At 42.4% G+C, this 25,223-nt stretch overlaps 2 protein-coding genes across 2 annotated transcripts in view; one reads left to right on the forward strand and one right to left on the reverse strand.

The window, feature by feature from the left end:
* On the forward strand, nucleotides 1-24,833 carry gnaz (guanine nucleotide binding protein (G protein), alpha z polypeptide). Its single transcript, XM_084034468.1, has 3 exons — nucleotides 1-241; nucleotides 14,377-15,712; nucleotides 24,450-24,833. Exons 2-3 carry the CDS (start codon nucleotides 14,990-14,992, stop codon nucleotides 24,792-24,794), a joined length of 1,068 nt encoding a protein of 355 aa, XP_083890594.1. The 5' UTR covers nucleotides 1-241; nucleotides 14,377-14,989; the 3' UTR covers nucleotides 24,795-24,833.
* ggcx (gamma-glutamyl carboxylase) overlaps nucleotides 1-25,223 on the reverse strand; it is a 198,885-nt gene that overhangs the window by 154,512 nt on the left and 19,150 nt on the right. The gene's annotated exons all lie outside the window — the stretch shown is intronic.

The following is a 25,223-nucleotide window of genomic DNA, read 5'->3' on the forward strand; positions in this document are numbered from 1 at the left end:
AACTGCCTGGGAGCAAACAAGAGAGGATATAGAACGCAAAACGTTAATAAAGACAGAGAAAAGAGGGAGCTACTGGATGAGAGCGAGAGAGATGTGTCCGTGAGCGTGCGTGACCCTGTGAATATGAGAAAGAGATGAAGATGAAGCGCCAGGACTAAAGGTGGATTGCACAGAGCCTTTCTCTCCCTGTAAGGGCTTGTCTGCAGTATCCTTTGTAAATGGATGCTGGCTTGTGAACACGGTAAGCCTGACTACTCTCAAACAGACACAAAGCTTCTTTTTTTTGTTGCTTCTTTTTGTATGTGTAATCACCACAAGGCTAGTCTGGTTTGGACACATGAGGAGGAGCATTGTGCCATTTCATTACAGTCATTCTGTGGAGGGTTGAGTGTGTTTTCCTGCTAAAATGGGGAAGGTGATGTTCAGAGATGGCACCAAGGCAGACAGCCTGTCCAGTCCCCTCCTCCACCCTGCTAGCTCGGTGCCAACGGACGCTGCCATCTCTTATGCCTGCGATTTGACTCATCATCTCCCCAGAGCATCCCTCCATCCCTGTAGCATGTTTTCATCCGAACGCGGCGCTCAGTTCATGTAATTACTGTATGTAGGACAAGTGAAGGATGCATCAACGATGTGTGTGTGTGCGTGCGTGCGTGTGTGTATATGTGTGTGTGTCTGTGCTCCGTCCAGGCCAGAGCCTAAGCTACGAAATGGAAAAGAGGGGAAATGAGAGAGTGAAAGCACATGATCAGGTGTTCAGTGCTTACAACTGGCTTCACGAGACATCGAATGTGAATTTGCAGTGGGAGGTGCACAAATCCAGCGGAGCTCGCAGGCGCTGGGATGAGCGGGTAAATTGTGGCCTGACAGCAGCACAGGAACGTTGTAGGATTCGGAGTCCTGCTGTTCTGCTGGGGGGACATTTACATCGACATGCGTCGATATTGTCAAACTAGGGATTTATTTATTTGTTGTGTGCGTTTATGCATGTAAAAATCGACACGGTGAGCGGGGGGAAAGATGGAGAGGGCAGAGCATGTTCATCGCTCAGCAGGCAGAACAGGATGATTTGTGACATTTTCAGCAATTTTCATATTTTCAACAGAGCGAGTATTTTTTTTTTCAATGGGGGGTTGGGATTTGGTTGTGAAGCATCAGGAGAGCATGTGTATTTGTGTGTACTGTATGTGTGTTTGTGTTACATGCTTGAGAGGGAGAGAGAGAGAGAGAGAGAGGGAGAGACAGAGACAGAGAACCAGTGCAGGGAGGGGTCAGTGGGCTGGGGGTTTAACAGTAGGGAGGCAGATGGGGCAGAGGGGCGGAGGTTGATGCAGCAGAGAGCAAGAGAGAGAATGAAGGAAAGAGAAGATTTGGAACAGATTGGATGAGAGAGAGAGAGAGAGAGGGAAAGACCGGGATAGTTTCACGGTGGGAGAAAGTAGGGCGCGTTTCTGAGCATGTGACAGGGGGGGAAAAAAAGCACTGGATGTGCTGCGATAGTTGCACCGGCGGATGCTCACATCGAGGCCCTGAGACATCTTCGAATCAAGGCAAAGATGGTGGATAAATTCCACTCTATCTCTTGAGCTCTACTGCAACCAAAATGGATCAGGAATAAATTGATACTTTTGCTGAAGCGGTGTAATGTTGCCGGAAAAATTTGAATTTTGATGGCTTTCGTAGCTAGCTGCAAGTTGAATTCACTGTTCTTGATCAAGAAAATGCTGAACGTTTTAGAATTCAGAGGAGCAGTTTTTGAACTGGAACTTCACCGTTAACCAAGATGCATCTAAATCATGCTGTTTTTTCTGTCATCGTTGATCAATCAAATGAATTAACATCCATGCGTTTCTCCAAGTATAGATGACTGGAAGTGTGGTGAAGTGGTGTATTGTTATTAGTGCAGTATTGGTTTCATTAAAGCTTCGAGGGGTCTGTTTTAGGGCGGTTACCAAAATGTGCAGAAGCTTAACTCTTCATGATGCCATCTGAAGACAAGATGCACGTCATGTTGCTTCCATTTCAGTTAATGGGAGGAAAAAAAGTGGCCTAAAATATCACAGTCAGAATCCGACCTGCATGCGCGACAATACATGTTTTACATGCAAACAGCATTTTCCTTTTTTGGCAAGACAGTGGGTCGCCGTCTGTGTTTTGAATGCCACAATTGTGTCCAGTTGTGATCTTGTTCTCAGTATCAACTACTACAGTCACTTGTTGACCACTAGAAGATGAACCAAGGTCTCATCCATCGTGTGAAAAGCTCCAATCAACCCTAATTATATCGGTATAATTGTTCAGTTTTCTTCTGTTGGAAGCTGTCAGAGGTTACTAATGACCTTGGCTTTAAAATGATGGATGACGAGGTCTGGTGCGATATATGAAGGTTAATCACATGGTTACGTAATAGGCCAGGCTTCACACACAAACACACACACACATACACACGTACATGGAGAAAAATGTCGTTATACCCTTATTCAGACTATTTTAACATTATTTTGGAAGAAATAAAATTGCTCTGATTTTTGATTAAGTGGTTTTGTTGAGCCAAATACACAAAACTCAAAATTAATACTTAAACTAGTGAATACACCTCAACTAAATAAAGCATAATGCCTCCTTCCAACAGCATCAACAGCTAATATTTTCGTTCCCTTTTGTTGCGATTCTAGTGTGCAGTATGCCGCCACTCTGGCAACCTTTATGCATATAAGAACGAGACCAATAGTGTGATAAAACCTATGCTGAGCTGACCTCCTTCCACCTCCTTTGTTACATGCTACATCCACTCCACTGGGTGACATAATGGCAGGGGACAGCAGGCACAGACTTGGTTTTAAAGTGACAGTGGCGGTTGAGGAAGCAGCTTTTGCACCGAGAAGGCTAATGTCACAGTGCGGTGCACGTTTAGCCATTTTTAACCTTTTGCATGAGCACACAGCCGACTTCTAAACCAACAATTAAACTCAGCTCTATTACATTTAAGTACCGAGGAGGCCCAAATGTAGTTCCCTCAGTAGCCTACTTAATAAAATGATTAATTTAAAAGCCACCTATATAGGGAGGACCAGCATAAACACACCCGTCTTATACATTTGTTGTGAGAATTAACATTAAAATGGATCTTGCGTGTCCTTAAAGTTCCGCTCTCTCAGTTGCTTTGTCACGCTGTATGTTCAGACAGGGCATTGATCTGATGAAGCTGGCTCAGCATTTGTGTTTGTTTGGGGCCTTTAATCCTTGCCAGGTACTGGGACAAAGTGCCATCTCCACACAAATGACTAGGAGACACTATCTGGCAGCCATTTCTTTTAGACAGACACTGATGTAGAGAGGAATAATAAGCACTAATAAGCAAAAAGATCAGTGAGGCAAGCTGTCAGCTGGATCGATCCCCGGAGGCGGGGCTCCGTGAACGAGAAAGGTCGAGGTCATGTTTTTGGGGGCTCAATTCGCCCCTCTCTCTCTCTCTTTCTCTTTGCCACCCTTTCTAATCTTTGCTGCTAGTCACATACAGGGGCCTTTCTGTTTTCCCGAGGCCGGCGAATGAGAGGGCCTTACTTACAGCACTCAAATCTGAGAGGGCAGAGCAGAAGGGACTAACAGAGCAACGTTGTGTTCCATTGCACACACATAACAGCAGTCATATGACAACAAGTAGGTGGGAGAGAGGGAGGGAAGGGGGGTAAAATGAGGGAGCGTATGGCCTACTACACACTTTTAAGGGATGTTGGTCTATACCGAATGTGTGTGCGTGCTTGCATGGGTGCACGCACACATGCCGACACGTATCGCATCCTGTGATTACTACAGACGTTCCGGTTCTACTGCCAAAAAATAAAGTTTATAGCACAACAATGAGCTTGTTTTTGATTAGCGCATGCAGGTCCGCGCTTCTCCAAGAAAGTGCCCTGAAAGTGGAGCCAAGCTGCTGGTGTAGTCCAGTGACCTGGACTGTGGTAGATAAATCAATTCTGATTTCCTGTGTCTAACATGCAGCGTAATTGCCTTTTCCCTGTTTGAACAGGTGACATTTTGTCATATCTCTCTCCTACCCACGCATTCGTCATGCAAACACAAAGCGTCCACTGTCCGGTTGTTTGGCTGGCATCTGTTCGGGGGGGGGGTTTGGCGTTAGAGCAAAATTAAACATAATTGCATTAAAATGTAGGTGGGGCCCTTTCTGGATGCTGATTTCATCACTTGATGTAAATCTTGCAAAGTCTCTGCAGGGGCACCCGCCCCACTGCAATATGTAAGATATTTCACTGTTTTTTTATCACTCCTTTCAGCATCTACTTCATCATTGTCCCTTATGCATTAGAGTTGTGATCATGTGGGTTAACGGCTAACTGTTGCAGTAGTTATTTCTCCTTTTCCTTCGCCGGTTATCAAATCACCAACGTCTGTGGGTTGTACAAGCCTGAAAGTTTCTATTACCCACAATTTCCTTCTGTTGCACAAAGCGTTTATCTTATCTGTCATGACCCAAATGAATATTACCTTTCAGCGTTTGAGTAAAGATTACACTGCTTACAGTGCAAACCTTGAATTGTTTTGATCTACATGATATAGCGAGAGTTAGAAAAAATGTCCGACTGCACCGACAGCAAAAAGATCTTAGCAGACAGATACACCCAAAGACTCACACGTGTGCTCACACACACACACAAATGACTCTAGTGTCCACCTTGTGTCATCTTATCCCGTCACAGCAGACATAGCTCAGCCTGTGCACAAACGTGCTATTGTAATCACTGGCTGGCCTTGTGACTCAGTGTGACCCGCTGGATCGGAGAAGGGGGGAACAGAGCCACTGAGATCAGGAATGTTAAACAGAGCATTATCACGAAAAAGCATCTCGCATACAGAGGCCTGACCCCCACCCCGTCTCCAAACAGCCTGTTGCATTGGAGGAGTAGCGAGGAGAACACTGCCCACCATTGTTGCCTATAATGAATGAGTAGTGTCCTCACATGTGTACAGTAAACAGGCGGCTTTCTATGAAGTCCACGTCCAGGGAAGCCAGTAGTGATAACGCAACGCGATAGCGTGAAATGTTGAGCAAACAATTCCAAGAGATAAATTAATAGTTTGAAATAACAAAGTCGGATAATATATATTGGGATAGCAATTTTTTAATTAGGCCATTGACAGATAATTCAATTAGCTTATATTGGATTTAGCTTCAACTGCCAGACGATTCGGTCCTTTCAGCAAACTTCATGCATGTTATAGATGTCCCGAGGAAAGAAGAGTGTTTCTCTCAAAGCTGCATTATTCAATTATGTGTCTCTGGGGGACACAAACAAAGTGCCCTCAGCTACACAGTGACCACCCTATTACTTCAGTACAGTTGTCTATTTACACATCCGGCAGACGCGGAGCAAATATTCCTTTTAGTTCCGCTTTGGTCTCCACCAAGTTATTTTTCGCAGGTTGCTTGAATTTTTCACCAGTTAGTTAACATTGTCAATCTACCATTTTGAAGCTGTTCCTGTTTTTGCTAAAAGAGGCTATAAAGCTCTGGAGAGCCGCATAAGGGTGGTAGTTCTTCATAATTTCAACCACTTAAATGACTGATTCAATTGATTCATATTAAAAAATATTGATTAATACCAGTTAATGTATTTTTCATTAAGGCACACAGAACAGATCTGAGGTTTGAGTTAACCTATCGCAGATCTACTCCAAGCACAGAAAAACCCTCTGACCTCACTGGTTATAATGACATCGTAAATTTAAAATCCATTAAATACATTGTCGCCCGACATATGAAGTGATCGTGCTATGTGACATTAGAGGCTTTCAGACACCTTCCCCCAGGAGTCTGCTCATAGAGAAATCCTAGACACATGGTTGCTGGAAGGCTCATACTCGAGACCCTTTGACAGCCAATTTAAATGTGTGGCTAACTAGGTATCCTTTTTCAGCCTGAATGACAAGCTCCCCTTCCTGTTCCATTTTTTGCACTATTGTCCATGCGGCACTCAAAAGAACATTTAGTATTGGAAAGGATTATTGTAGGGAAAGTAGGCTAGTCCAGACGCAGCTCTTATTTTGGATCAGAGGTTAAATCTTTCATAAAGTATGGCAAACTGCTCTGATGGAGGATCACACTGCCTGCGACCTATATCTCATGATTCTGACCTATCCGTGGCGACCAAAAAGCTATGAGTCATCACATAGACCCAGGCCATCTAGGTTGGAAGACTTATTTAGTTCCAAAGATGCACAAAAAAGTGTGTTTTTCAGTTATTAAACATGCAGTATATATATTTCAGTAGCGTGACATGATATGTAATAATCTGCACATCTGCGTTAGCAACCGGCATTGGAGTGGTATTGATCTATCAGCCTCGTGAACTTGATTCTCGGCCTGTTATTCCACAATGTTAGACTACTGTCTCAAGTCAATCTCAGTTTCCATAGTTGACCCTTTGGAACTGGAACCAAACTCCCCCCCCCCCCCCCCCCCCCCCACGTTTGCTACTATTACCAATCAGTTAAAATGCCATTACCCATTTGTTCTACGTTAGCTTCTGGTCATACAGCAAAAACAGTGAAGACTATCAGGAGTACTGGAAGGAGATAAAGGCCCTTTTTAACTAAGCATTGTTCCCATGTTAATGGTGGCAATGGGATTTTGACTGATTAAGAATTTAATTGCCAAAGTAGCCAGGTCCATCTTATCACAAGCCCCCATGGCGTACAGTGTTAGCTGCTGTACGTAGGAATTCCAGAAAACCTTGGCAGACGGGTAACATCTCTAGCACAGCGGATTTTATACTCCTCTCTGCTCCAATCTGAGGCAGGAGTCCTTAGTAGACGGGAGTCCGATCATTTCGAGAACACAAATGAGACAGTGTGATTAAATACTATACTTTTAGTTTTAGTTTTTTTGTTTTTAACAACATAGCAGTTATGGCATTATTGTTTTGATAAGACATCCTGGTTATTCTGGATCATAGTTGAAGCCCATTTAAAAGGAGTCACCATGTATGTGGCTGAAATGTTACACATCCACACATAACATTTCCAGTTTGAACACACGTACAAATCACGCATTGAAGAATTTTATAAAAAGAAAATGTACACACAGTTAGACTGAAGACAGACAGACAGACAGACAGACAGACAGAAAAAAACCTGTCCAAAACTGCTGAATCAATAAAGAAAACAAACAGCTTCAACATTGTTGAAATATCAAAGTACTCTCATCCTACAATGAATACAAACTGCCATTCCTGACTTTAATCAGGAGCTATCCCAAACCGAGATTATCACAGAAAAGGCATCCTGCTCTCTTGCTCCTAAAAACACATTTATCATCTCCAACTTGAGACCAAACATTATATCCCTGGTCCATCTGACGTGGGATGGAGGTTTTGAGGTCTTCTTGGTTTAAAAGTGTGAAGTGTCGGGCTAATAAGGTAGTAAAGGCAAGTCACATTCTTTGGCTCGGAGGCCAAATATAATAATTAAAGGGTGTGGGTCTAAAGTTGTACTGAAAACTTTGCTCAAGGAGTTGAATGTTGCCAAATGTGAGTCGAGCAGGGTTAAATATGCTGCTGAGTTTATGAATATTTCCATTCTTCATCATTTTCTACACTCTGTCAAACTGGTCACTATTGACATTGGCGACCAATCGAAATACAACCATCACTTACAAGGTATACCTGTACTTAATACAATAACACTGCTATAAATCCTTCCTTTGTGCTTTGTTCAGTTGTGTTGAAAATGTGTCCTATTCAGCTCTGGTCAGTTTAGAGGCTGTATTTTGTGGTGTTGCTATGATTATGTCCTCCTTATGTACAGACACATACGTGTGAACACACATACAGATATGAGTGTACATACAGAAAAGCCTTCACATTTGATGTCACATCAAGTATCACTTCACCAAGTCCACAGCAACGTTTTATGGGCTGTCAGGTGCCTTCCTACAAGGAACTGAAAACAACACTTGAGCCTAACCCTAACACTTTCATGCTACTAAACCAACGCAGGTCTATGTGTGTGCGTGTTAACCTGCAGGCCCAAGCTCATACTGTGACCTAGTGAATGGTGTGGTTGGTAATACTGCCCATCTCTGATGCATTTTCCACTTTTTATTTATTTTATCAACATTTAAAAAATGTTTGTATTCCCAGAGTGCCTGGGCCTGAGAGAGTGCTACGTTTGAACCCAAGCCTGACCCTAACCGTAGCCGTTTTAACCCTAACCGTAGCCGTCTTAACCCTAACACTACCCTCACCTTAAGACAAACTGACGACAACCCGGCAACAGAGGCTTTGTTTATTAATGAAACAGAACAAGCCCTTATCCTGTGGTGGGATTATAATATAGGTGATGGTTGTTGACTGAAATGTTCTTCAAAGACCATATTATGTCGACACAATTTTCACATATACAAACTAAAAATCTTATGTTTTATGGGTATCTACCTCGGCCCATTGATTTTGAGCGTGATTTGAGTCATATACAGTCAATCGGACACAAAGATGTTCCACAGTATTTAGATCGGCACGGCAAGCTTGAAACCTCATGTCTTGAGTCTAATATATATATATATATATATATATATATATATATATAGAAAGTAATTAAATACAACATTTCTTTCTAGTCAAAGGCTTGTACTTTTAGATTAATTCATGTAATCTTGCTGTTGCTTGATGTTACTGACCGCAGCATATATCCTTTTTATGACTGGCTTATTGTTCTCTTAGATTATTCTGATTTTAATGATTTGATTTGGTTCAAGCAAGCGGTGACACAGGTGAATCTAATATTGCATCCATTTGTCATAATCACAATAAAAACTTTGGTTTTGATCTTAAAATATGCAAATTGAAATTGTAATATTTACATCTAGCACTTTATTGAAAAGGCAAAGAGCTGCTCCTGATAAAATATTTGAAAACCTCCAGTGGTTACAGCCTCATAATTGTATGATTATGTTCATACAGGGGCCTGAAAGTGTTATTATCTAGCAACCTTTGATATCTAACCTTTGCACAGATATTGTTTTATGATCTTTTTATTCTGCATCACACTGAAATAAAACTTAAGTCTGCTCTTTCGAAAGGTGTGCTGTTCCCGTGTTGACTGTTTTCTCAGTTGCAGATGATATTTTCGTGTTTGTTTCAACTTTCAACAGCGTCACTATGGGAGTGTCAATTTCTCATCCATTTCAAAGAAATGCTAATGCACATGGAAATTTTCAGTAGGCCTTCAGCAGGTGTGCAGTGCTGATGCGCCGCTATAGCTCAATAACATCAACACGGCTCCAACGATCTACTCAAACCCATCTCACCCTGAACTCCACTCAAAGGGTCGACAGCCTTATTCATGTGTGCAAATCCACTTAAGTGCATTTTATTTTGTATCATTTTATGTCCTTTCATCATTTCTTTGCCTGTTTTTCCCTGGTACATTTCAAATCTCTGCCCTCCGTGGAGATAATGCCAACAATCACGTCTATCTGAAAGAGGATTAGTCTGCTCCGACATCCGTTCACCAGATTTTCTGTTATACGCCTTCATTTTGGGAATTAAAGCATTGCATGGATTCTTTTTTAGTCCCTTCAACTCCATCGTCAACTTTAGGTTAATTTTCTGTTTCAAACATCTGTAAAACTCTGTCGGCTCTTTCCGTAGAAGTCTCATCTGAGCCTGAAGACATTATAGTTGAGGAAAGCATGCCTATTGATCATCTCAGATTCGTATCACTAAAGTGTTGCTTATTCACTGCATCTGCAGACAAATGAATAACGTCCTCCTCTTGCATAGAAAGCCTCTCTGCTCCGCTGGGCAACTCTCTGTGCCAGGAATTTCACAACATTGTTTTTGTTTCTTACTTGTTTCAGCTGATTCTATACAACTCGGTCCGAGTTTCATACTATTTTCTAAAGAAGGCTGAACTGGAAAATCGCATAGAGCTGGTCTTGACAGTCACCACCAAGCTCCTAAATATCCAAACCAGACAGCCTTAAGCCTTTCGGTAACCTCTTGAGAGGTTATACTGAAAGCCGCCTTGAGATGTGAAAACATGAGCACTGTGCAGCTGATTGTAAAGCATGTGAGCTGCATGTGTACTGTTATGCACATGTAATGTTAGTTTGCTGGAGGGACTGTAACTGCTGGGATGCTTCTTTATTCAATGCCAGCATCTGTCAGTGAGACAACGTCGCGCTTTTTATTATTCTACATAATAAAAATGTTTACTACACAATGCGGGGCCTGTGACATTTCAATGAATGATGTAGACACAGAAGGTTCAGTTGTTCTGCTCACCCGTGGGGCATATGAGTCACATTTCCATAACAGCATACTGTTCTGAATAGTCAAGGTTAAACATACATACGCCTTTCTGTGTCTTCCTAATGAGGATCGTGAACGTAGCGGCAGCATGATCATTGGGTTCGGCTTAGCTCTACGAGTGAGTGAGTGAGTGAGTGAGTGAGTGAGTGAGTGAGTGAGTGAGTGAGTGAGTGAGTGAGTGAGTGAGTGAGTGAGTGAGTGAGTGAGTGAGTGAGTGGAGAAACAAAAAGATGCTTTTACGTTCTGTGTTGAGTCAGGTGTTAACAGGAGTCACCACTCCGAAGCCTTAAAGGTACACTAATGCCTCGCCACCTGCTCCAAAGTAATAGGGGGCAGGATTTCACCTCTACTAATCATCTTTTTTATCTCTTTTTATTAAAAGAACAACAAGACAAGAAAACATACAATTGGGAACTGTGGAAGCTAGACAAAAAAATGTTGCTATCTTATATTCTTGACTTGTGGAGCTATGTGCTTTGGAATTTTGTTTATTGGAGTCTCTGGGCGGCAGGGAGGACGAGGTGGGAGTTGTTTTCTTGTTTCTGCCTCTTTGGATTTAATCCAATAAACAAACTATTAAAACACACCATGGATGTATTATTATCACACCCTTTTGAAATCTCTACTTCTTCGCTTCGTTTTAAACAAAAATCTGGCCATATCTTACACACTGTACCTTTAAAGTGAAAGCAGGCTGAGGTCTAACACAGAATTATTCATCTGTGTGCCCACCACACTATTTTAGTCTATTTGTTTAGTTTGTCAGTCACTTGTGATTGCTGGGTGGGGTCAGTGTAACAATTTGACAAAATGCAGTCTAGTGATGTTCAGTCACTATCTCAACACACCTACCGGTCCCCAAGGGTGCTGTTCAAAGGTCCTTGTCCTGCTTAGCTGAAATGAATGGGCAATTTCCTTCTTGTAGTTGCTTTTGATGTAAACGGATAACTGATTTATAAATTGCTCGCTGGTCCTCCGCTGGAGGCAGATGTTGTGAAATGCAGTATCCTTCCTGCTGCCTGTTATTCTCACCGGAGCTCCTCATCCGATCCCTCCTGAAACGCAAACCCGCCGGCTGCAGCGCTGACACACACACCTGCACGCCTCATTCATAAAGCATTACAAGATGACTCGAAGCGACGTATGCCTTTCACCTTTCTTTTCTTGCACTTTTTGTACTTCATTCAAAAATAATCTCCTGTAATTGGACTCAACTATGACACACTCGTAAAGCATAATATCGATGCGCCACAGCGTCACATGCACTTTCAACGTTCCTCAGCAGCACATCACTGATTTAAAATAGCTGCTATTAGATACAATTGAATATTCTATATATGTCTAACAATGGCTGTACATTAACCTGCTTACCTCTTTCATTTCCTCATTTTGAAAGTTATGTTTTTGGCAGTTGTTTGCGTGGTTTTCCTATCTTCTCAGGTTAAACGGCTAGAAACGTGCACACTTTTCCATTCATTCGTAGATAGAGTATAATGGATCTTTCTTTTCACACATCTAAGCAGTAATATCGAGCCTCTGATGGATTAAAACCACCACTCTATTCTAATATGACTGACCCCAATTTTAATTGCGTTTTCATCATGGACTCAACAACCGCAGTAGGGAAGAAGACACTTGCTATGCAACAGAAACACACTGTGACTACTCATCTCTAATAAAGAGTGGGCTTGTAATTATTTGCCGCACAGTAAATTAATAATAGGAGGTAAAGCACCTGGGAGAGTGATGGAGGGAGAGCCGACGGGCCGTGTGCAGCAGTGGGAGCTGTGAAGGAGAGTGACCGAGCTCGGGCTAATCTTGGCTATCACATTACCTCAGCCCTCATGATACATGGAGATGCTGGCCTCTCTCTGTGGCCCCCACGGCTCTACCACCACTCGCTCACTCTTAAAGTGACACGCCTCCTCTTTGTAGCGGAGCCAACTTGGCCCAGGTATCCTTGTAAGACAGTTTTTTTGGAAGATGATTTTACATATATGAGGATAAATCGGATTTACCAGAGCAGGTAAGCCTGGAAATGTATCCTTATTAAGTAAAGATGATGACACTGTGGGCATCATGTGGAAGAGAGATTGTATTGTATTTGTTGTTGCATGCATTCAGAGGTATTTCAGCTTCATGTATGTAATTTGTAAAAAAAAAAAAAAAAAAGAATATGCGTGTTATTAGGCATTTTCTTTATCCGTTTTTGTTGAAATATTCAAACTTCCAGGCCTTTCGTCCCGTTGTGTTATGCTCTACTTATTAGGGTTTAGGTCAGCAATAGACCACGTTTTATTCCACCCAGTGAAAAGGGAATATGATTAATACAATTTTAATGTGATAATAATATACAGTGATTTTTCACTGCCAGTAGACTACTTCCTTAGCCATTATCTAAAGTGGTATGACTTAAAAAAAAAAAAAGGTGCAGAATTGCAAGTGCTGCATATTTTCGAAATGGCAAATTGAAACGACTTCACACGCAGCTTTAATGTGTTTCATAGGCCCTCGAAATCAGTGGTGTGCATTAACCGGTTTGGCTGGCTATGCCATTTTGAGAGGGTAGTCAGGTGCCTGGAGCCAGGAAACAATGCGCTCCACTCTGTTTGTGTTGTGATGCTTTGTTATGGCTTTGTTCTGCTCTGTTTGTCCTCTCCGTCATTTGAAGAGTGGACCTCGCTGACTGAACTCTGAGAAATGCTCTCTCTCTCTCTCTCTCTCTCTCTCTCCTCTCTCTCTCTATCTCTCTCCTCTCTCTCTCTCTCTGCCCCTCGCTCTTTGTGACAGGTCTGCAATAGTTTCGCCAACAAAACTAGGCCACAGTATGATTTCACATTTGTTACTCAGCCAATCGCGGGCAGCCTGTTTCAATGTGCATCTATTTATCACAGATTCCCACAGGCTTTCGCTGCTCCAAATTATTTGTTTCCTTCAATTTATCACATAAGAGAGTACGATAGTATTTTACCTGAATTTATGTCCCCAAACTGTGTAAAATACAGTATTTGTTCCAATAAAGTAAACATTGTGCTTCCTGAACAGCTAATATATGCAAGGAGGAGTGAAACCAGATATTCCCCTTTCCCCAGATTACAGTGTAGAATCTTAGGGATAAAAAAAAAAAGATATCTGGGCAAGGAGAAGGGGCTTTGCAGCGGTATGAAAGCATGCGAGGCAACTGTTGGCTTGAGCGTGTTATTTTCCACCGTGAGAGTAAATAAGCATTTCACCTGATGCGTTCGTTGAGAAGCTCTGAGAAGCATGACAGTCAGAGATGCTGTGTGTTAGCGTGAAAAGCGGAAAGTGCCATTGGCTGCAAGGAAACACATGTATCGTGTTAGTCCTGCATCCGTTTCCTTTCAAATCGTAGTGTTTGTTTTTCTCTGCCTGTTTCTATGCGTATGTTTGACCTTGATTGTGTATATAATCTGTGTGTGTGTGTGTGCATGCATGTGTGTGTGTGTGTGTGTGTGTGTGTGCACGCGGCGGTATTAAATGGGTGGGTGTGGTGATCTGAGGTCTACTTTGATCCAGGGTCTATGGTAACACAGGACTGCAGAGGGAGAGAGTTGGGGTGTGTAACTATTAGGAGCAGAGACAGTGTACACAGAGCAAGTGTAGCCTGGCGATGGTTGAATGGGAAGTGTGCAGGTCAGTATGCATGTGACTGTATATGATTTCAATGCGGATTTATTTATATTTGATGAATAAAGCATTGTATATGTTTTTAATAAACGTTGCTAGATTCAGTCACTGAGCTTTCAGTATGGGTAAGCTAGGCTAACTATTTTGTGGCTCCAGCTCTTAGTCTAAAGCACAGATTTACGAGTTGTATCAAACTTTTCTCCAAGAGAGGAGGACTGAATATCAATTTTCGATCATAAATAGTTTTCTGTTTTCAGTTGGCGTTTCCATTGTGTTATTCGTTTTTGAACTATCCCTTTAACAAATCTAAGAAAGATGTGATGCAAATTGACAAAACTGCTCTCATTTGTCTCAAACATGCTATTCATTTTTCCTCTCTGTTTTATGTGTTTGGTAGACTCGGAGCCCTTCAGTTGCTGGGGAGATATCGCACCAGAGAAGAATCAGAAGAGATTTACCCGGAAGATAAAACTGAACAGGCCAATATCCATCTGAGGTGGATGGTTGCAGAAACCAAACGAGGGGCAACGTATCGCGAGAGCCATGTGGGAGGAGAGTGTGGGGGTTTTGCTACTCGCACGCATCAAGCCCAAACACTTTGTGTACTGATAATACGCTGAACATTCCCCAAAACTCTTCCAGAGCTTCTCGTCAGGGGGAGCCCCTGCTATGCACCCCAGCTCCGTTGGCTTCAGCAGGCAGTCCAACCTCAGTGCCAGGCGCTGTGTGGGCATCCCACAAGTCTGGGTTCTGCCCACACAGGACTCACCGACTGCCCCTGGACAAAGGGAATGAAATGCTCCTGAGCCTCTCCTTTGTGTGGTGGCTCTCCTCTCTAGTGTTATACTGTTAAAAAAAAACTTCTGTCTGCCTCTTCTCTGGCAAGTTCCTACCTTTAGCGAGAACCCCTCTCCAGCTCCAGTCGCGGCTAGGTCACCACTTCGTTGTAATTTGCTTTCCCGTCAAGCAGCAGCACGAGTTCCTTTGTGCTCACCACGTGGTGGAGGACCATGGGATGCCGTCAGAGCTCAGAGGAGAAGGAAGCTGCGCGGCGCTCGCGGCGGATCGACCGCCACCTGCGCTCGGAGAGCCAGCGGCAGCGGCGTGAGATCAAGCTGCTGTTGCTGGGCACCAGCAACTCCGGCAAGAGCACCATCGTCAAGCAGATGAAGATCATCCACAGCGGCGGCTTCAACCTGGAGGCCTGCAAGGAGTACAAGCCCCTCATCCTGTACAACGCCATCGACTCGCTCACCCGCATCATCCGCGCCCTCACCACCCTCAAGATTGACTTCCACAATGCTGACCGCGCCTACGACGCCGTGCAGCTCTTTGCCCTCACGGGGCCGGCCGAGAGCAAAGGGGAGATCACCTTGGAGTTGCAGGGGGTCATGAAACGCCTGTGGGCCGACTCAGGGGTCCAGGAGTGCTTTCAGCGATCCAACGAGTACCACCTAGAGGACAACACCGCCTACTACCTGAATGACCTGGACCGCATCTCTGCACTCGAGTTCATCCCGACTGTCGAGGACATCCTGCGGTCCCGCGACATGACCACCGGCATTGTGGAGAACAAGTTCACCTTCAAAGAGCTCACCTTCAAGATGGTAGACGTGGGCGGACAGCGCTCAGAGAGAAAGAAGTGGATCCACTGCTTCGAGGGCGTGACTGCAATCATTTTCTGTGTCGAGCTAAGTGGCTACGACCTCAAACTCTACGAGGACAACCAGACGGTAAGAAAGATCTGTTTTTAAAAGAGCCCACGTTTGTCACAGTGACTGTATGCACACGTGTATTCGCTCGCACATTCTTGCAGAACACAAGGCTGTTCTGCTGAGTCATTTCCTCAAACATCCCCATCTTCAACTTTCGACCTATTCTCATGATTACGTGCATTTTTAAGATAGTGGCTGTGTGATATGAATTTGGGGTATTTCCAAAATAATTTTATGTTGTTTGATGATTGCTTCCATTTAACACAATAGTATCCGAACAAAACAAAAAAAGAGTATAACATTGAATGTTAGATGCAGCAATTACGAATTAAAAACATAACTGATACCCCAGCATTCCATTAGTACGTCAGCTCTGAAATGATTGTATTATAATTTTGTTGGGAACAAATGCACAATCTTTAGCTCACTGAAATATTCCCAAACCACCAAACTGCTGAACAGCTTATCATTCAGAGTAGGAAAACAGACCTATACAAACAGAGAGTAAAGGTTCACCGGCTAAGTGTTCTACTCCGTGGAATTTGAGTTCAGGTCTAATGCTACGGGAGTTTCATTTTGTATGAAAATAAAATGTCTAGGGATCGGAGGTTGCATGAATGGTATTTTCTGTTGAAGAGAAGGCCACAGAAGTCAGAAAACCCTTCCTACCTTTTTTTGGGCAGATATTCATAATGGCATAGAATTTACTTGAAGTCCTGAACAGCTTCTCTTTCCTAATGTAACAGGTAAAAGACATAATTGGTATTCTCATCCGAAACAAAATTTCTACCAGTTCATTTATTTTGTTAATAAACAATTTGGAAAGCCTTATCCAAATTGTGTGGTCCTTCTCCAAAGTTATTCGTCCAGACGGCTTGAATGGACTGAGTTTGTAGAAATGGATAGAAACACATACACTTTGCCTTCATGTGGTAGTAAAGCTGTTTCAAAAACTGTCTGAATGAGAATGGCCAGTGTTGCTTATCTCCCCTTCATTGTTGTGGAATTTTAGCAATTTGCCATCCATATCGCATATCTGTTTTGTTATCTGAGTGTTTTGGAATCGTTGGGCAGTTGTTTGTATAACTGCCTTTTTGATAATGGAAGGTCAACAATTGATACTATTTTACTTTTTTTAGACTACACGAACTATGAGGGGTCAGCTATTTTTTATTTCCTCACAGGCGGGATCACATTTTCTTCCTAAAGAGGTTCCAGTGTCTATGTATACCTCTTTAAACAAAATCAATGAGCCAAGAACAGAGGAATCTTTGTCATTCCTGTAAGTGAACCGGCCTTACAATTCATGAGTTACCTGGATAAAACAGGGTGTACGCTATATGCCGGGTTGGAACATGAAATCAATTAGTTTTATGGGTTTAAAAATAAAGTCTGAGGAGAAAATGCAGTATGGTGTTAATTGAGTTCACAGAATAAAGTGTGAGGCTGTACCTGTGAGAATTAACAGATTGTGATGGCACTGTGTAGCAATGGGAGTTCACAGGTGCTAGAAAAAACAACTTTTGTTATTCTGAGAGGAAGACGATGCAGCAATGGATCAAAAGTTCCAGACAGAATAATATCCTTGAATTAAAGCGGGTGACCTGCTGCAGAGCCGTCTGAGAATGTGTTTTTAACACATAAAGCCAAAGATCTCTGTAAACACATTAGCTGTTTCTTCAGCCAGACGATGGAAAAGCTTGTGACATAGTAAAATTAATGCTGGCCACATCCGATACAAGTGAAGCCCTTTTCACAAATAGCCTTTGTCTTTCTGTGAATAGCATTAGCACAGCGACTCATCAGAAGACTGAGGCCATATGGTGCATCATGTGGGTTTTAGATTGATATGTATGTTGAAGTGTTTCAGATATGCCATGATGTCTGCATGCTGCTGCTACCGCAGCTACCGTGTCTGTGATGAGGACACCGTGTTATTCTCCATTACAAATTGATGCTATTCACTTATGTCAGCAGCACTATCAGCTAACCCCGCTAACCTGAGGTGATAGTGCTAACCGATAAAGAATCATGAATGAATCTGGTGATGGCCATGCATTTTCCAAAATGTTTTTTCTTGTCATCCATATTCAATGTGAGCCATTCTACTGCAAATATATTGTGAGCACCAAAACGAAGCTAAAAGCAGGCCATTGCTAGGCAATCATTTGAGTATTTGCACACCAGACAGCGAGCTTGTAGCAGAACAAAGCCGTGTTTATAAAGACAGACGCTGGCAAACTGGTGTCTCAGTTGCCAGAACTGCGTACCAACAATGTTCTTCAGCTAATTTATCTTTGCTAAGTCTCACTCCTTGAAGACAGATTGGCCAACCGTAGCCTAAAATCTGCCAGCTGTTTCATTTCTAACATTAGTATGTTAGCATCATTAACTAGCCTAAGCACTTCTATGCTAGCTTTTTTCAAAAAGTAGATCTCCTTTATTCAGGGAGTGCATTTAGTGACAGTGTGGGTTCCATAGTAGCTCTGACAGCTTGACGGAGTAGCATTGGGGGGCAGGGCTAAGTGAAAGGTTAATTCAATTTTCAAGGTCAGCTAGCCTATACCCATCTCTCTCCACTGCACAGAAAACCATGCTGACATTCTTATTATTGTAATTAGCCACTATATTATTCACAATGATTTGAAGATGTTGGTTTCAAAATGCTAAATGTGTGCAGATTTTACACCAATGGCAATAGAACATAAAGCAAAATCTAATATTCATGACTTTCATGACATTACATTAATCAAAAATCATCAAGCTTTTCTAGGAAGATTCCAGGAAAAAATGGTTAGGGCACACCTGATGGCAGAATAGTAAATAGTGTGCTATACATTATATAACTTGCAATTACATTACTCAGTAGGTGGTTTTATAACAGATGTGACAATGTCTTAATGCCCCCAAGTATAATTATATTTATATACAATGTGCAATGGGTGGATAGAACATGCACATGGCAGGAATGTGCAGAAGTGTAACAGGATGCAGGAGCTTATTAAAGTGTGACCTAGAGCGATGATCTACTCACATTTTAAACTGAATATCATGCACCGCATGGGTCGAGTATTTAGTCCGATGCAGAATAAATGTGTGAAATTGAACGTGTTAGTGACAATAATACTCATAAAGTATCGTGGCTGAGGTGTAACAGTTATTTCTAGTAAAAACGTATTTATACAGAAGCCTGATGCTGAGAGGCCGTAACGGTACAAACCACACAAACAGGACATCAGGCCACAGCCTCATAAATCTACAGGGCGATCATGTAGGCGGTGTAACACAGCAGCAGTTCTAAATGGCACATTCGTTGTACAACTGATCTAAATGTTGCTGGATCTAGATTATACATCGGTGTGGTTCCTTTGACAGCTACTGAAGGCGCCTCAGTCAAGTCCTGCATCTTGGAGCTGCCTGCTTCCATAACTACTGTCAGCTGACACCACACTGCTGAACAGCCGTTACCTAACACACAGTCTAGCCTCTACATGCTCAATACATCTGCAATGTGAGGAAGAGAAGAGTCTTTGTATCTGTGCGCCGTATGTGTGTCTGATTGCTTATTTGACGTGATGCACCATGGCCGCAGTGAAACCCAATTTGTTTTCTGTTATGTTGGGTTCAGCATCAGTTAAGATTAATGGAATGAAGGTCAGTACAAAGTGAGGGGTAACGGACTGAGCCTGATTCAATACAAACAGAGAAGAATACTAGCAGATTAGCTAATATGCAGACAAAATAGTATTCCTTTGGAATAAAAAACACCTAAAAAATTACATTCTTCAAATATATCCTATATATGCCTATTAGGCAAAAAAAATGCTTCTAACACAGTTATCTTAATGGCATATGTATACAGTATACTGTATATATCATGTCATATCATATATATATATATGTCACCTACTATGGACAAAGCAACATATCTTGATACCAGAAAACAGATAGTAATAACTAAAGAAATAATGATAATAAATAGCAACCTAGTAGGCAGACTGGACTCAGGGGAAATGTGCACATATTTTCACAGAAAATGGCTTCCATGTACTTGGTCTGTTTGTATGAAAAGGAGACAGCTGTGCAAGCAAAACAGCAAAACATGACCACACCCTCACTTTCACCTCTTGCAAGATAACGAACCTTCAACAAAAATAACCTCACCTGAAATTCACATGTATTTCGATAGACAAACTAGATCTAACAGCTGAGACCGGAAAGCACTCAGAAATGTTGAATTCATTCTCAGCAGAGCTGTTGTATAACATATTGATTATTGATTATTTGATACGATCTGTTATGAATGTGTTGTAGCTTCAATTCAAATTATTGCATTGTAAAGTGGGAGCTGCAACAGTCGTTTTTTTTTTTACTGCCTTTCTATCCACGTCATTTACTCTCCAACTCAATGAAAAATACTAACATTAATTTACAGTAAAAGACCTTCCTGTCCTCATGTAACTCAACATAAACCTGCCAACAAACATATGCCTCCTTACCTTAGTGAGCTCGAACAACTCAATCACTAACGTTCAGTGACACAATTGAAAATGATGAATGCCACTGATTCAACTTTCTGGACCAAAGGCGACTCGTCGATTTTAGTTCAAGTGCAACTCTGACTCTTGGTTTTCTTAGTATACCAGTAGAATGCTTTGTGAACGAGCATGTGTCAGTGAATCATGTCTTATCTAATGGAAAACAACACAACAGCGAAAATGGAAGCGTTCCTTTGCGAGAATGCATTATTCATCATTTTGAGACATTTATCAGTTTTTTTTTGTGCATGCATATGTATGATGACCACTAATTAATGGCTCCCAGAGAACAGTCACACCTATACAAAAGTGTTGCTTTGAAGGTTGCGCATTACATCCTTTTTCATTGATCTCAGTCTTCAAAGCCTCTCACAATGTCACAGCAGCATAAAACAAACTTCCGACCGACCACATCGACGCCGGTTCAGTTTCAATGCAGCAGCGAGACAGAAAATACACCATATAGTAATTACAGTACAACATTTACCCATCAACCCATTCCCTGATGCATTTTCCCTGTCCCATCCCTGTCTTCATAATGAATCGGTTGCCCTGGTTACTGTTGCTTAGCAACAGGCCAGTCAAATGCTCCTAATCCTGCGCTGTTGACAGTGAGCTGTGACTAGGGAAGGGAGGATGAGAAGGGGAGAGCAGTAAAGAATAGGGAAGGAGGGGGGGGGGGGGGAGGGGGGGGTTGTGCAACAAACAGCGGCGCTGGAGAGAATAGATATGAGGTGTATATGTGCATGCATGTATTGTGTGCCTGCGTGAGTGTGTTTGTGGGTGCAAAACCATGGACGTGTGCTGCAGGTTTGTATGCAGTGGCTGAGGTTGAGCAACTGCAGTGGATTCTGTGTGTATGTGAGGTGAAAACGAAAAGCCCAGAGGTGAGGTTATAGCACTGGGTTACGCTTGTGTTAGCCAAAACATCAAAGCAGACGCCGACTGCAGTGTCAGCTCCATTTCCGTTGTCTCAATTATCATTTTTATCAATCTCTGAAAACAGGAATTCATTACCTGCCGCATGAAAGACGAGTGGAATTTTATCAAGATTCATGATCAAAGTTTGTCAGTCGTGTGCACTTTTCTGTTCAAGCCACAGCAGAGGCGACGCATGAACTGATCTGAATGTGAAATGACAGTTTTCCCCGATCGGTGACTTTAAACCACATCACGTTGCTTCAGAAACACAAAGGAAGGTGTCAGACTGCTGTCTCAAAATGTATTCACGAATACTCTCCCTCACTCGGCTAACAGCATCTAAACCATCTAATGGGTTAGCAAATGTATTACTATCATGTAATTGAATTGCTTCATATGAAATAATGGTGACATAATGGTGTTTTGGAAATAAAAAAAAGAGCTTTCCAGGAAACAGAATGGGGCTGTTCAAGGACACACCACGTGAAAAAAACATGCTTTTATCAGTATTTTCCTTACCAGGCTATGTGCTCACCCATACTAGTCTTTCCTTATGTCTCATAATAGAATAAGCATCATTTTAGATTTTGATGATAGCAGATAGAGAAAATGAGAATTTACGATCCACATCATACACCTACACAGTAGGAAGATACAGCAAAACAGACAATTATACAAAATTGTCATTTTGTGTTCATCTGATAATCAAAAACATGATTTAGATAAGATTCTAGCAAAAAAAATAATATCATGTACAATTCTAATGTGTTAAATGTTTTGAAACCAGAAGCGTTGCTGCCCACAGTAACAGAGATATTGGGAATTTAAACAGAGAATGAAAACAGAAAGGGAGAAAAATTAAATTTTCAGATACAGCAGAAAAAAAAAACAAGGCGACCGAGAAAATCACATCGGTATAGATAAGAGCAAAGCGCCCCATCTTGTAAGGCTGTAGGCATTTAAAATGAAAGCATAATGAATTACGAAGGGGGTGGCTGCACACTTAAGTGATTTATATTTATGGGAAACAAAGCAATGACACTGGGGTGAAGTTCCTCATTAATACTTAAGCTTAATTAAAGCCTGCGCCTCTGGTCTACTCTGACAGGAAGAGGTGACGGGGAAATGAATTGTGTGGGTGTTTATGTGTGTAGCGGTGGGAGTTTGAAGCACAGGAAGGGGGTCTTAGTGCTCCTATGGGTGCTCTCCCCCCCTCTTTCCGCTCCCCATTAGGATACTCTCAGCATACAAGCGCCGTAGTGGCCAGGTGAAGAGACTCAAGGCTCCCTGGGCTCAGCTCGCTGTCTCCTGCCCTACTCTCTTAGCGGCTGGGCTCCTGTTTTCACACCCTGGAAAGACGAGGAGGAGGTCAAACAGCCTGACATGACTGTGTGTAGTGTACAATGTTTAGGCAGCATTATCTTTGTCCCCAGGGAAACATCCTTCTACAGAAAGAAGGGCTTATGTATCAGTCTGAGGGTTACAACATGTGAGAGAGCAGTAGCAGAAAGGAGGACGCATGGATGAAGAAAGAACAGTTTCAACCTTTCAATGCAGAACTGGGATCTGCAGACACATATGCAGTTTATATTGAACAAAGCCACAGTTTGTTTCCTTTGCTGTTCTTGGAAAAAAAATGTCTACGGTATCTTAGCTCACAATACTTGTTGTTCAACAGGCCTCATATAGCCTGTGGCTAGCGACTTGGCAGAACACACATGTCACTCAAAGCGGCCCGGCCTGACTTTAAACCGCAATATAATTGAAATTGTTATATAATGCAGAAATTCACCCCGGCACAGTTGTCACAAACAGAAAAATTAGTTATACAGCCCCAAACCGTTTAATTATCAGCCAGTAAACATGTTTATTTCTGCTGTAAAGTGGGTATTTTAACATGGGGGTCTATGGGGATTAACTTGATTTTGGTGCCAACCTCGAGTGGTCATTTGAGGAACTGCAGTTTTTAGCTTCATTTCACCAGAGGTTTGGTTTTTCATGTACATTAGCTGCTGGTTGGACAGCGTAAGTTCTACATACAACTTTGTTTTCTCATAATTGCAGCTTTTTGATCATTATCCCAAAATAGTGTACTCTCAACACTGAATGATCAATGATTGTCTCATCCTTTGCTACTCCCCTCAGTATCTTTTTTTTTTTTTTCATGCTGTGCAGATCTTGTGATTTGCTCAGAGCACCATGTTGTTTCTGTAACCTTTTAAATAGCAGTCTTCTTTCTGACAACCTCCCAGTCACAAGCTACTGGCCAGTCGCCACATGCCAGCAGCTGCCATGAACAGATCAACTTTCTATCCCTTTCTCTTATACATTTGACGTCACAAACGTTACACCGGATGTGCATTGGCTTTTTCTTCTGTACCAAAAAACAGTCCGGAATGTAACAGAATTACATTTAAAAAAAAAAAGAGGAATGATCAACAAGTTACATAATATAAAACTACATTTTATGACACAGACACAAGTTCTGATTTAATGCTGATGCCTGGTTTTGCTGCAAAGCCTTTGCCGCTGTACTTCCTGCTGTTGTGACTGTAACTCGTTTATCTGCAGTGCATGGCAGACATCAGTGATTTCCACTATAGAATTGTGAAACAAATCTTGATAAATAATTTTGCCTAATGCGTTCCTTCTGGCTATAAAAGATAATGCATCAACATTTGGAGGATCTTTGTTAAGATTTATTTCATGCAGCTGAAGGCCGGAGAAGAAAACTATATCATAGAGCTGGGACGGTTATGGAGTCTGTCCTCAGTATAAACAGCCTCTCTGTTGACACAGTCGTCTCCACCTGATCCATTCAAACGTTCATGCGTGACAATTAAAGTAATATTCACACGTATACTTCAGAAGCATGATAACGATCTGTAATAATTAAAAAGTATGACAGACGCACATCTTCTGTCACTGATCATTTCATAGTTTTAGACTTTGAGGAAGAGAGTCGTGGTGAAAAAAGAATTAACCAGCTGTTTCAGAGGAGAATGTGCAGAGTTCAAACGCAGGTCTTCATCTGTCTCGAGCTTCTGTTGACATAACAGAGAAGCCGCACTGTCGGCAAAGCCGACCGGCTATCTCATCTTCATTTTATCCTCGACTCATGCCGTACATGGTCTAATGTTCTCAGGATGCACCATCCTGCTTTAGTGAATGAGGTCTGACGGTGTGAGGAATTGGGTTGATTTGGTTTGTTGCTTCAAAGTGAGCCGTTGAAAATCCTGATCTTCTGTTGTTTTTTTTCTATCCCCTCTCTCTCTCTCTCTCCACACCCAACACAGAGCCGCATGGCGGAGAGCTTGCGCCTCTTCGACTCCATTTGCAACAACAACTGGTTCACCAACACGTCGCTCATCCTCTTCCTCAACAAGAAGGACCTGTTGGCAGAGAAGATCAAACGCATTCCTCTGACAGTGTGCTTCCCTGACTACAAAGGTCAGAACACCTATGAGGAGGCGGCCGTCTATGTGCAACGGCAGTTTGAGGACCTCAACCGCAACAAGGAGACCAAGGAGATCTATTCGCACTTCACCTGTGCCACTGACACCAGCAACATCCAGTTTGTGTTCGACGCTGTCACGGACGTGATCATCCAGAACAATCTCAAGTACATTGGGCTGTGCTAGGACCTGATGCTGGGTGGGCGGGGGTGGGGGTGGGGGGGGTGTAAAGCGGGTTGGCCCGCCATCAGGCTGGATAAACAAAAGGCATGCCAGTCTGCCTGACAGTTTATCTCCGTGAAGAGGTGCAACCGACATCTGCAAAAGAAATGAGGTAGTGAGATGGTCAGGGATGGATGATACTGTAGATTTATGTGTTTCACTTGAAACAAAAGAGCTGATGGGCCATGGTGGAGACGGGATTTGACCCAATGTGTTTGCACTGAATATGAGTATGCAGAGACACCCAAACACACACGCACCGACACACATCCTTATGTTTGCTCACACACAAGATCTTTAGATCATCAGTCAAGCACTTGTTTGACAAGGCAACACTGGAAATTTTAGACAGCTACCCCTACCTGCCTGCCAAACCCGAGGTAGTAGGTCTGT

This window comes from Eutrigla gurnardus (assembly GCF_963514095.1).
Source record: "Eutrigla gurnardus genome assembly, chromosome: 19".
Classification (NCBI taxonomy): domain Eukaryota; kingdom Metazoa; phylum Chordata; class Actinopteri; order Perciformes; family Triglidae; genus Eutrigla; species Eutrigla gurnardus.

Coding starts and splice junctions, on each gene's coding strand:
- gnaz (XM_084034468.1), top strand. CDS start 14,990: ATGGGATGCCGTCAGAGCTCAGAGGAGAAGGAAGCTGCGCGGCGCTCG. Junction 15,713..24,449: donor TCTACGAGGACAACCAGACG/GTAAGAAAGATC, acceptor CACCCAACACAG/AGCCGCATGGCGGAGAGCTT.